Below are 13,316 nucleotides of genomic sequence, written 5' to 3' on the forward strand. Positions count from 1 at the left end.
ACATGCTTTAAGACAAGCACAACCACAGCCGTTGTGTTTCTGTCCTGTTTAAAGGCCATGACCACAAATTCAACTTAAAGGAACATGCCGACTTTTTGGTACTGTAGCTCATTCACCGTATTCCCCAGAGTTTGATAAGTCGATACATACCCTTCTCATCTCCGTGCATGTAGTTACACAGTCTGACGCACCCACCGCTGGCCTAGCTTAGCACAAGAGCCTCGAAGTGGCCGGTTTCATTAGCCTACACCTCCCAATAGTGACAAAAGTATTCCAACATTTTCCTGTTTACATGCTGTGATTTGTGTAGTTACAATGTGTACAAATAACAATGTCAAATGACACACAGCCATTTAGTAAGCATATACATACTTGGAACTGTTTTCATTCAGGGAAATCACTGCTCCTTGGGGTTTGAAGAAGTAACACCGGAGCTTTGCAGGTGCCGTATGTATAAGCTTACAAAAGGGCTGTGACACATTTTATACAAATCACAACATGTAAAGGAATGTTGTAAAGGAAAATGTTGCAATTCTTGTCATTATTGGGAGGTGTAGGCTAATGAAGCCAGCCACTTTGAAGCCCTTGTGCTAAGCTAGGCTAGTGGTAGGTGCGTCAGACCGAGTAAATACACACACAGAGATGAGAAGGCTATGTATCAACTTATCGAACTCTGGGGAATATGGTGAATAAGTCCCAAAAAGTCGGTGCGTTTAATGGATAAAAAAACAGCAATATGCTTCATGTGAACAATACTGCCTTATCTTAATCTATAACACACACACACACACAGACATACACATAGACACACACACACCACACACACACCGCATGCACGTGCACACACACACACACACACACACACACACACAAACACACACACACACACTAACAAACAACACAGTGTAAACCTCTGTTGTATGGCAATGGAAAAGCTAGGTCACATTAGTAATCAATTATAACCCTTTGATCTAAATTGAGGTAATTATGAACTTCAATTAGACACAATTGGGGAGCCCCCCTTGGGGGGTATTGATTAAGCAGCCACAGTGTGCATGTGAATAACCATTTAAACCAATTAAGGCCTTTAGGTACTCACAAGAACACTTGATCACTCTGCACTTCTCCATGTTCAACAGTAACCCTGGACAGTGACAGATGACCGGCTTGTCCCATTGAAATGAGAGGCCACTGTGTCAGGCGGCACAAGTAATAGGTTTGCACAGTGATATGGTGAAACATGAACTCTGGAGAGCATTTCCTGAGGCATTTAATACAAAGGCATCGATCACAGTCACTCATTTAACAGTATGTACACATGTCATACACAAGCACACAGACACCCACATACACACGCACACATAGAGAGAGAGAGAGAGAGAGAGAGAGAGAGAGAGAGAGAGAGAGAGAGAGAGAGAGAGAGAGACCAAAGACCTTCTGACAGAGAACTGAATGCCACAATTAGTATTAGTGTATGTTTTGATAAGGATTACATGAAGGCAAATAGAGCAAAGTGCTTTGTCATTATCATTGATCAGAGCTCACAGTGAGGAAAAGTAACAGCCATTGAATGTCAATACAAGTACTACCGTTCCATCTCTATGCAGCGTAATCTCACCCAAACATATTTACAAAACCTCATCAATCCAATTATCATTCTCATGCACGCTATCTTCCTCTGAAATTTGTAGAGGCAAAAGACACAGACAGAAGGAGAGCATACTTCCGGTATGTTTATTTCTGTTTTTCAACGTCCTCCACCGAGATATCAAGGCCCTATTTACTGAACACTGCATTGTGGTACCGACAACTAGACACAGAGCAAAAGAGTAGAGCAGGAAGGAAGTGCTCCAATCCTTGGATGCAAGCAAACACATTCAGCTAGCCTTGGAGAGAGCGATAGAGTGTGAGAGAGAGAGAGAGAGATAGAATGTACCTGCCCCAAACGGCAAGCTAGCAAGAGAGAGCATACTTCTGCACAGGCATATTTCTGTATTAAAAATAAAGTTGTCCTCCAATGAGGGGGGATGGTGGCGGAATTATTAAAAAAAAAGAGAGCATTGCCTTTTGTCATCAAGGTGCAAGTCCCCATACCTACATTTCCAACTTGTGCAACCTTGAGGGCAATGGTATAGCTGTTTACCAACCAATCCACCACACAGTATAGCTCTCTCTTAGGCAACTCGTGGGAGCTCGATACAGAGCCTGGATGAAATGGAGAGTGAGCATGGGAATGAGAAGAAGTCCTCCGTGCTCACACTGGTGCACTCAGAGAGGGGAGGCGAGACGAGACAAACAGAAGAAGAGACGGTGAGGAGAGGGACTGAAAGATCGAGAGACAAGACAACAAGAGAGATCGAGAAAAAGGAGAAGAGTAAGAACTCGTCAAATCAGGAGTGTGGACAGAAAAAGAAACACACACACACACACACACACACACACACACACACACACACACACACACACACACACAGGACAGAGATGACCAAACAGAGCGAAAGAGATGAAAGAAAGAAGGTGGAGGAGGAATGCAGAGGAGAGGACAGACTGTGTGTGTGGAGACGAGAGAGCGCACGGCTGACGAGCTGGGTGGGCGGCTGGGTGGCTGGGAGCGGATTTTCTGTGACTGCAGAGTTGCTGTGGTACCGACTCCCCTTTCAGTGATCCAGCCACACCGGGCACCCTCCTCTCACAATCACACTCTGCAAGGATGGGGATGCATTTATGAAATGTCATCCGGGAGATAAAATTAACCACCACCTGGATGAGAGTTAGCAACAGGAGCTAGTCTCAAAATGGCAGTGGGTCGACAGGAAATTGCACTGAAAGCTTTGAGGGCTCTCGCTCGCTCATTCTCTGACCACATCTCCGTCTCCTCTATTCCATTGCCGTTCCAACCTCACCAATGCCAACACCCCTCCCCCCCACCCCACCCCACCCCACCCCCTACACACACACACACACACACACACACACACACACACACACACACACGTTCACAACGGCATACTTCAATTGCAAGCGCAGTTGAATGAAGTTAACTGATGACAACATTAAAAGGAATCAACCGTTTAGCGATCATGAAATAATACAATACATGACAAGATGTCAACAAGCAGGGAGATAATGAAGAGCAGTAGTTTTACTCAAACTACTTGTGCACGTAGGCTATGGAAGATTGGTCAAATCTAGCAAGTAGGAAAGTTTAAGTGGATGACGTGAAAGTGAAAGTAATACATTCAAAAAGCCAGCGTAAGTTAAGGTTGTTTTTGATATAGTACAAAGACACAAAACTGGTGCTCTGAATAACGATTCTGTTGTCTTTGAAAGTTTCTCTTATTGACATATTTAACTGCAATTTGGATTAACTCCTGCTTTTACAAGGCGGAAATATTTCAACACAAACCAGACCTGCGCTGTCATGGGCAGTTTTTGTACATACAGGGGAATACCTAATTAGCTGCATTTAACGCTTCTCCTCCAATCTTTTTTTACACGAAACTCCCACTTTCCCTGACCCTCCTATAAATGCATACGCATTTCACGGAAAAGCGCAAATTGCCATTTTCAGCTCCTGTGACAGGCAGTCTTTTGTGGGTTGGATGAGAGTGTGTGTTTTTGTGTGTGAAAGTTTTTGTGTTTTTGTGTGTGAAAGTGTGTTTTGTCAATTTCTTGTTGGGCGCAGCAAAAATGGCAATCTGGTTGTCAAGGAAGTACAAGATGGCGGGGCGAGTTTCAACCAATCCTGTGGAGATTTTTAGGGGGGTGGTGGGGGGGAGAATCAAGTCTGAATACGCTTTTTACAGGATGGTTGATGACACTGAGAGCTTTCTGGCGGTATGGGGGGTGGGGGGGTTGCTGTGTGAGGGTGGGGAGGATGGGCACGTAGGAAGGCAAGGCCAGGCTACGGCTCTGCGAGCCCTGTGATGTTTCTTTTTAACTTGTAATTTGTATGTGTTTTTAACAATGTTTTTATTGTGTAGTGGTTAAACACCTGATATTGTTTCAATAAAGGAGTGTTAAGCCTCTCTCTTTCTCTCCATCTCCTCTCTCTCTCTCTCTCTCCATCTCCTCTCCCTCTCTCTCTCTCTTTCTCTCCATCACTCCCTCTCTCTCCATCTCCTCTCCCTCTTTCTCTATTTCTCTCCATCTCCTCTCTCTCTCTCCATCTCCTCTCCCTCTCTCTCTCTCTCTTTCTCTCCATCTCCTCTCTCTCTCCATCTCCTCTCCCTCTCTCTTTCTCTCCATCTCCTCTCCCTCTCTCTCTCTCCATCTCCCTCTCTCTATTTCTCTCCATCTCCTCTCTCTCTCCATCTCCTCTATCTCCATCTCATCTATCTCCATCTCCTCTCCCTCTCTCTCTTTCTCTCCATCTCCTCTCTCTCTCCATCTCCTCTCCCTCTCTCTCTTTTTCTCTCCCTCTCCTTCTCCTCTGCCTCTCTCTCCTCTCAGCCTCAAAGCTGCCAATCACCACACACTTATTTATCGCTCTCCTGTCATGCAATCTCTCTGTCTCTTTATTCATTTCATCTATCACTTCTTCAGTCTTACTGCTCTGTCCATCTCTTCCCTCTTCCTTGAGTGTGTTGGGCGTTGGTACTCTCCGTACCACCTGTGACTCGTCATACCTTCCCCAGTTGCCATATTTCCATTTAAAAATAACATAGCAACGAAAACACTGATTTCAAAACGTATCTAGCCAGCGAGAAACAGACTTCCTATAATTCATTTCACAGTGATGATAGTGAAATTGGGGTGAGGTGAGATTTTTTAGCAGTAAAAAAATGGTGACATTCTCAACCCAAGAGGCCAGAGCAACAGAGATATTTCAGAATAAACCAGAGGTGTTTGGCCCATGGGTCGTGACTTTGGTGCCGTGGCCTCACCTGAGATGAGCACCTGAGACTGTGGCTAGAGAGAGAGTAAACACAGCACCTAATCCCTGGGAAACGGCTCTCTTCGGTCGCCCAAACGACATTGTTCAATCTGTGAGTTTGTTTGTTTGGCAGTAGCCTTGATTTCAGTTATTCTTTTCATTTATGAAAACAAGCCTCTAAATTAGGATTTTCTTACTAATAACTGTTTTGTCTCTGTCAAGGGCGCAGATTTCAGCAACTCAAAACATATGATCCATAATTCAAGGAGTGCAATAAAAATATTCAAATGTATTGCTTTGAACTAAGATTATACGATGAAGGAGAAAATGCATTGCTCAAGGATTTCATCATGTCTTACTGTTTTAGGCACCGTAGTCCTGTGACACTAATCAAAGCAACAGAAAAAAGCTCTCCTTTCTCCTCTCCCTCTCTCTCTCACAAACACAAAGGCTCATCTAAAATTTTAAACTGTTATTGCTTCTATTTATTGTTCTATTTTTAATTGGTTTTTATTATAGCTGATGCTCTTATAATGTTATTAAAATGTTTACTGTTATTATTATTTGTTATCCTGATGTTGTTTGGAAAAGCATCTGCTAAATAACTTTACCATAACCAAAAATGTTCTGTAAATTCATTACATTAACATATACACATATTGAAAAGATAAAAAACGATGGTCAGCTATCCGAAATCTACAACAGTACAATTTGCCATCCATACACACTAGAGATAATCAGCTATATGAAATATAATAAATTAGCCTTAAATGCAGGCTTCAGCATGTAGGGTATTAATGTTATGGCTCCATCTATACAGTAGTGCTTCATCTCGCTCTATATTGCTGTTCGTTCTCTAGTGTGTTCTTTCTTGGTGCTGGGGTGACATCTTTCGTCCAGGTGTACCTCTGCTCTCTCTCCTGTGAGGGCTGCTTTTGTTGCCATGGTGAGAACAGACACCGAATCCAAGCTGTTCCGTCCTCACCCACAGCTCCCGATTACTGACCACGGCTGACCATCATACCCTACTACTGGCTCCCTCATGCAGACCTAACTATTGTGTCAGAACGCCATCATGCCCATCAAAGAACTAGCCAGACTACTACTACTATTCCCCTGGTAAGACTGGTAAACTGCACACCAACAGAAGCATTCAAAACAAGAACAGAAGAACAGACAGGCTCTGAAACACAGGTGATGAAATTCAACTTCATTGTGATTAATCTGAAAACAACATCATCAAAGGAATGGGCGTTGATGGAAAACACAAAAAAAAATCATGTTTTCAAATCCTTTATCTGAGGAAGAAATATGCAGAAGGAGATAGATAGACACTCATCTAAGAGCTATGTTCAATTTTAAGAGGCTGTCCTTGGCAACCATCATAATGTGGATATTGCCTCAATTAAAGTCGATCTCGATATCTATTAACAATTTGACGTAGCATTTCATGAACTGGCAGGGCAATCCATAATGCTTGCTGTCCTCCACTAAGAAGTGATACCTGCATAATGTCACTATACACGGATAGCGGTTTCTCCTTTCTACTATCACAGAGCCAGCTTAAACACATGATTACTTATATGAGAGATACTGGGCACTCCATGTGATTTTAAGGGTTTGGCAGGGTCAAACTGGCATGGAGTATTCTAGATTTTGTTTTCTACCCAAACCTCTTTCCTGATCAAAATATTCAAATTGAAGGAGGGACAATTTCCATCCATACAATCATTCTGAACACAATTTTGGTATTTGTAATTTTGCACAGAATTTTTAAATTTTATTACGTGGCAATTCTCTCCTCATACCTGAACACAGGAAATGCTTTCTCAATGTCTCTTTAAATTTACTAGAGCAATATCTATCATATTATAGAGCAATTCAATTGATTTAAAATATCAAAGCTTCAGTTCAATTCAATCTCATTTCATCTGACTTTTTTGTACACAAAGAATATCATCACAAAGCTGCTTTAGAAAATTCCAGGACCTACTTTAAAAAATTAGGACAGACTAAAACAATAATCTCTCTCTCTCTCTCTCTCTCTCTCTCTCATCTCATCTCTTTCTCCTCTCTTTTCTCTCTCTCTCTCTCTCATCTCATCTCTTTCTCCTCTCTCTTCTCTTTCCTCTCTCTCTCTCTGTTATACACACTCTGAATCTTTCCACTCTATTTCTCCTTATTAGTCAAAGGACTGCTGAAAGAGAAGTGCTAACATACTGGACATGCTGACCTCAATATGGGCACCTGTAACAAAGGCCTACCTTGAAGAACAGCTACCAACAACATACACGTTTGTCATCATACATTAAACAACAATATCCATCACTTTATCCAAGGTCAAGCACATTTTGCGTTTTTGACAACATCTGGTCAAACAGCTATAGCTGTCTTTAGTCACATGCTGTTTGCATTTTAAAGCACAAGGTTTGAATGTGGCCTCTCTAGTCTGAGTGACAGATCATGAAATCCCCTTAAATGAACTCTAGCTTTAATAATCCCATTTGAGTGTTATAATAATGTCAGGCTTTAAAACCAGATCTGCGTTTAGGGGTCAAGTGAAGCCGTAACCTACGGGACAAGTCACGGCACATCTGTAATAAGCATGTATAAAATCACTACTCTGAGCCACACCTACTGTATGGCCCTATCGGGATAATGCAGTATTGGTATAAGCTTATTCATACCAGCAACCTCAACAGAGGTTTGTGAGTAACCTCAACAGTGTTTGTGAGTAACTCACCCATGCGTTGTTTCAACAAACAACCTCAAATTTCAAAGAATTGCTGAGGCAGTGAATGCCCCCACCCCCATACGTCTTATTTAAAATATTTTTTTTCTCATCACTCTGTGGGCTGCAAGAAATTCAGAGCTTAGCCCTCACGTCCACTATGAGTCACACACTATTGTAGCCAACCGATCAATTAAGATCGATGACTGACTCACTGGGCAATCCTATCTCCAGCTAATATCAGGCCTGCGCGCCGTGCACTTTTAAACAGCTTCCAGAAGACCAGCGGAATGACCGACCGATACGGTGTTCCACAGTGGATATGTCTGATGGGACTGGATATGCCTGATTGGGCCTTGGCTGAGGGCAGTGTGACACTGCCCTTCCTGAGTAACCTCTTGCCTCCTTCATGCACTGAACACACAGCTCACTCACTCACTCACTCACTCACTCACTCACTCACTCACTCACTCACTTAATAATTAAGAGCAAGCAGACCACTCAAACACAGAGGTGAGTAGTACACACACACACACACACACATGCTTACACACACAGGCACTTACACACACACACACACTCAGACATGCGCATGCACACAAGCAAGCATTCACACACGCACACGCACACACACACATGCATGCTCACACACACTCAGACAGACACACGTGCAGGCACACAAGCACGCATGCACACACGCACACACACACAGGCACTTACACACACACACTCAGACAGACACACGCGCATGCACACAAGCACACACACACACACACACACACACACACAGACACACACAGACACACACACGCATGCTCACACACACAGGCACTAACACACACACTCAGACAGACACACGCGCATGCATACAAGCACGCATGCACACACATGCACACACACACACACACATACGCACACACACACGCACACACACACGCACCATAAGTGAACACATTTATACATATCCCTGTTCTGAAGAATTATACAGGTACACTCTAGTAAGCACTATTAGTTGTAAGTGATATACAGCTGTGTGTATACCTGTCTCAGGCCATTCACAGTCACCTGTTACAGACAGTGCACGGGTCTTGTTGTTGCGGAGGAAAAGTTTCTTTAAAAAGTGTAAACTAGAGAAAAGGAGCTTATTTCTGCACTACTTGGTGATGACTAATTTTTGCAATGCGGTGTTCCTTCTCAAAGCTCCCTCCCCCAGTCCCTCCACCTCCTCCCTTCCTCCCTCTCTCTCTTCTCTCCCTGCCTCACTCTCTCTCTGTCTCGTTCTGTCTCCCTCCCTCTCTCTCTTCTCTCCCTGCCTCACTCTCTCTCTGTCTCGTTCTGTCTCCCTCCCTCTCTCTCTTCTCACTCTCCATCGCACCCTCTCCCTTCCTCACTCTCCCTTATTTTCTCTCTTTCTCTCTCTCTCTCTCTCTCTCTCTCTGTCTCTCTCTCTCTCGTTCGTTCTCTCGCTCTCTTGCACTCTCCCCACTGTGTCTCTTTCTTCTCTCTATCTCTTTCTCGCTTCTTTTATTTTTTTCTGCAGGCTCCAGCTCAGCACAGCATGGTTCTCTGCACTCAGTCATCCCAGCAGTACACACACACACACACACACACACACATACGTACACCCACACACACACTCTTTTTTTCTTGCCTTCACACACATACCCCACACACACACACACACACACACACACACATACGTACACCCACACACACAGACTCTTTTTTTCTTGCCTTCACACACACACACACACACACACACACACAAACTATGCTCCCTTTTCCAGACTCTCTTTTTGACTTTTTCTCTCCACTCCCTCTCTCTCAGAAAGCTTTGGCTGTGAATGATTAGAAGCGATGAATTAAATCAAATGAATGTGTTTTGGATTGTTCTCCTGAAGAGACACTTCAGATTTTTGTATGAAATTGAACAATTAAAATTGTGTATGAAATGCGCACACACACACACACACACACACACACACACACACACACACACACACACACACACACACACACACACTTGATGAACCCGGTTCTGGGATCAGTGGTCTCCCTAAATGCTGAGTTGCAAACAGAGGTAGTAATAAGGCTTACTGTATCTCTTTGGCCCATCCTCCAGGCAGAATGACAGGGTCAAGGTGGCATCATCTTCAAAGAACTCAGTGGAGAAAGCATCCCACCACAGGTTATCACACTCCTGAAACACACACACACACACACACACACACACACACACACACACACACACACACACACACACACACACACACACACACACACATTTAATTACTCACAGACTTACTGTTTATAGAGTGCACTGTAACAGAATATATTTTGTCACTATAAGAACAACCTTGAGACAAATTCAATGCAGCCTTCATATCGACATAGAAATTAACTTTCAATCCTTCTGGCACAGTGAACTGATGTTCTGCGAGGTGACCTGTAGTGATCAAGTTTCTACTTGCAGCACAGTGTAACTGACAAAAGTAGGAGGTCAGGTCCAGAGTAATGGATTTTCTTTCACAAAGACTTAAGGCAGCTACAACTAAAACAGTAATAGCATACATATTCCTGAATAATATCTTTAAAAAGACAAAAACTAAAAAATGTACTCAATGAGTAGTAAAGCGACTGATATGCACTAAATATGGTGATATACAACTCTGTCTGAGCTTGACTAAAGAGTGTGACTTTGAAAGCTGACACATTTCTGATCTCACTGGGCAGTGCTACGGTCAGCTGGGGATAGCAGAAGCCCTGTGCTCCAAACTCATGATCTCTTCTTTACAGAGCTAACAAGAAGTAGGTTTGTGTTGGAAGTGGGGGAGAATGGGACAGAGCATCAGGTGACAGGTGAGCTGAATAGCAGGGCTGTACTTCAAACTGTTAAATCAATGCATGAGTAAGCCAGGTCCCCCATAAAACTCATTTGTGTATGAACAAAAGTAACAGTACAGATGCACCTAACGCACCTAACACAGGGTGCATTTAGAACTGTGTTAAAAAGAGGGCTTATTTTTCAGACGAAAATGCGGTTTGCGGTTTTAGACTGAGAAGCAAACAAATGCACACAGATGTAGTAATGAAAGCACTTTCGATGTTGAATGCATAACAGCAATAGGCCTGTGTGTTTGATTTTGCAACATTTTTAAATAAATAATTCTCTCTCTCTCTGTTTAAGCGAGAGTCTTTCAGCGAGTGCACAGATGATGGCTGTTAGCTATACGTAGTTAGCTTGGAGCACCTTGAGCACTGAAGTTAATTTCACCTGTGTGCACTTGTAAGATGAGCGCTGAAGTTAATTTCACTCTCCCGGTGTTCAGAGTGGTGGGCGCTGGCATCTCAGCCAGCTCACAAACACAACAACAAGAAAGTCCACTTCCAGGAAGCGGAAACGCAACCTCGGGATCATAGGCAGTGACCCAGGACTCTTGTCTCTCTGTCTCTCTCTCTCTCTCTCTCTCTCTCTCACACACACACACACACACACACACACACACTCACACACACACACACTCACACACACACACACACACTCACTCACACACACACACACACACACACACACAAAGAAGGCGGAAGTCCAGCTTTAGATCGTGGCAGTGAACCAGGTCTTCCAGCTCTGGGAACTCCCAAAATCCCAAAGGTCCGAGTGTAACCAGACACTGAAGAACACGCTCCGGCTGGCCAGTCGGCCAGTCAGCCAGCGGTCTGGGTCATGCATTCAAACCTGAGACACCACATCTGTTCTCTGGATGGCTTAGTGCTACAAGCACACACACACATCAAGAGCACAGACGTCCCCCGGCCCTCCCTGTAATGTCAACATAAATAATTACCGGAACCTTGAACGGAGAGCTTGAACAACAAGGCAGATCCATCAGGGGCAGAATAGAAAGCTGCTTGGACAAGCCATGGTTAAGATGCATGTCATACATGAGAGCATGCGTGTACTAGCGTATACATACATATTTATGCGTTTGTTTGTATGGAGGTATTTGTAAATGTTTGTGTGTGTGTGTGTGTGTGTGTGTGTGTGTGTGTGTGTGTGTGTGTGTGTGTAAGGGGGTGAAGGTTGTGACCCCAGGTAAACTGATGAAACGTATAGCTTACTCTGGCACCACTGCAGTGATGAAGTGCTATTGATTTCAACATGGAATGCCCCATCTCTCTCTCTCTCTCTCCCACCTCTCTCTCTCCCACCCTTAAACAGCTGAATAGTGGTAGAGCTGCAGGGATTTGTGTCTGATCCATGGGATTTGCGCGACGCTGCGTGTAAATAACAATAACTACACACAGAGCGCGCTACGCACAGACAAGAATTATGTCAGAAGTGCAGGGCTTCTCTCTCTGCTCTCTCTCTTTTTCACACACACACACACACACACACACACACACACACACACACACACACACACACACACACACACACACACACACACACACACACACAGACACAAACAGACACACACAGACACACACAGACACACACACACTTTCTGACTCAAAATTGTGAGCCCAAAGCCGACCAACAAAAGCCAGATGGCAAAGGAATGATTTCCTATACATCTAAAAAATAAAAACACTTTTTACGCATATGTGTAGTACACTGCCAAACAGAAGAAAAAAAACAAGCACTTTTCTCAAGCAAATTAAAATTGCTGTCTCAAAATTGAGTAATTTCCCCTCAGAATTAAATTCACTTGATCCCACCAACCAAAAATTAGACATTTTAAACCCAACCCCTTTTTTCCACTCTCTGATTACCTACATGATTACATTTAGGGGAGTCATTTAACACTGAGCAGTCATTCATTACACTACACACACCACACACACAGATGCTCACACACACACACACACACACACACACACATACACACACACTAACACACGAACATACACTAACACACACACAGTCATGTACTCCTGATTTATGAGTTCCCTAATACACCCTTACAAGGACAATGAAGTCCAAAGTCACTCACTAAGTCTGCCCTATGAAACTGTAGGACACAGCAGAGAGCAGACGGGAGACTTTGAGAAGTGTGTTGAGAGGAAAGGTAGTTGATGGCTTAGACAGTAGATTTGGGTTTGGCTTCTCCTACCCATACTGTGCATTTAGAAAGGCAGCACTTCTATTGTCTGCGTAAGGAAATGACTCACGATCAGTACGGTTCCCATTCCGATTAGTCTAGTTCAGTGGAAGTCCCAAACAGCGTTAGGTAAGCAGTGTATCCCAGCCTGGCTCCATTGCCTCATCATACTTAGACATCAACTCACAATCCTGCACTGGCGGCATCAGCCAACCTCTGTCCTCTGCCCAAACACACATCTCTCTCTCTCTCTCTCTCAACAATTTAATGACTAACAAAAGGACTCGTATACTGAGAAGAGACGGGTGTCAAAACAGAAGGGTGGATATTGTGATTTTTGTGAATTCACAGTAAATTCCAATGTCAGAAATCACTGTGAAATTAATCATTATAACTCCACCAAACCCGTGTTGAAGCAATGACTCATCTTATGTTTATTCATCATTTCTCTCTCTGTCTGGATGTGTGTGAGTGACTGTGTGTGTGTGTGTGTGTGTGTGTGTGTGTGTGTGTGTGTGTGTGTTTGTGTATGTGTGCACACATGTGTGTGTGCTTGTGTTATTAGTGGCTCTTCCAAAAGCACAGACACACATACACACAGACAAAC

The 13,316-nt window shown here is 43.6% G+C and overlaps 1 protein-coding gene across 8 annotated transcripts in view; it reads right to left on the reverse strand.

Annotated features, from left to right (window-relative positions):
- Positions 1 to 13,316, reverse strand: part of ldb2b (LIM domain binding 2b) — a 37,064-nt gene that overhangs the window by 20,014 nt on the left and 3,734 nt on the right. For all 8 annotated transcript variants that reach the window (XM_042084927.1, XM_042084945.1, XM_042084917.1 and 5 more), the window contains exon 2: positions 9,705 to 9,807. In XM_042084927.1, the coding sequence (XP_041940861.1) occupies positions 9,705 to 9,807 (103 nt within the window). The remainder of the gene's footprint in view (positions 1 to 9,704; positions 9,808 to 13,316) is intronic.

The sequence above is a fragment of the Alosa sapidissima genome, chromosome 1, assembly GCF_018492685.1.
Source record: "Alosa sapidissima isolate fAloSap1 chromosome 1, fAloSap1.pri, whole genome shotgun sequence".
Lineage (NCBI taxonomy): Eukaryota > Metazoa > Chordata > Actinopteri > Clupeiformes > Clupeidae > Alosa > Alosa sapidissima.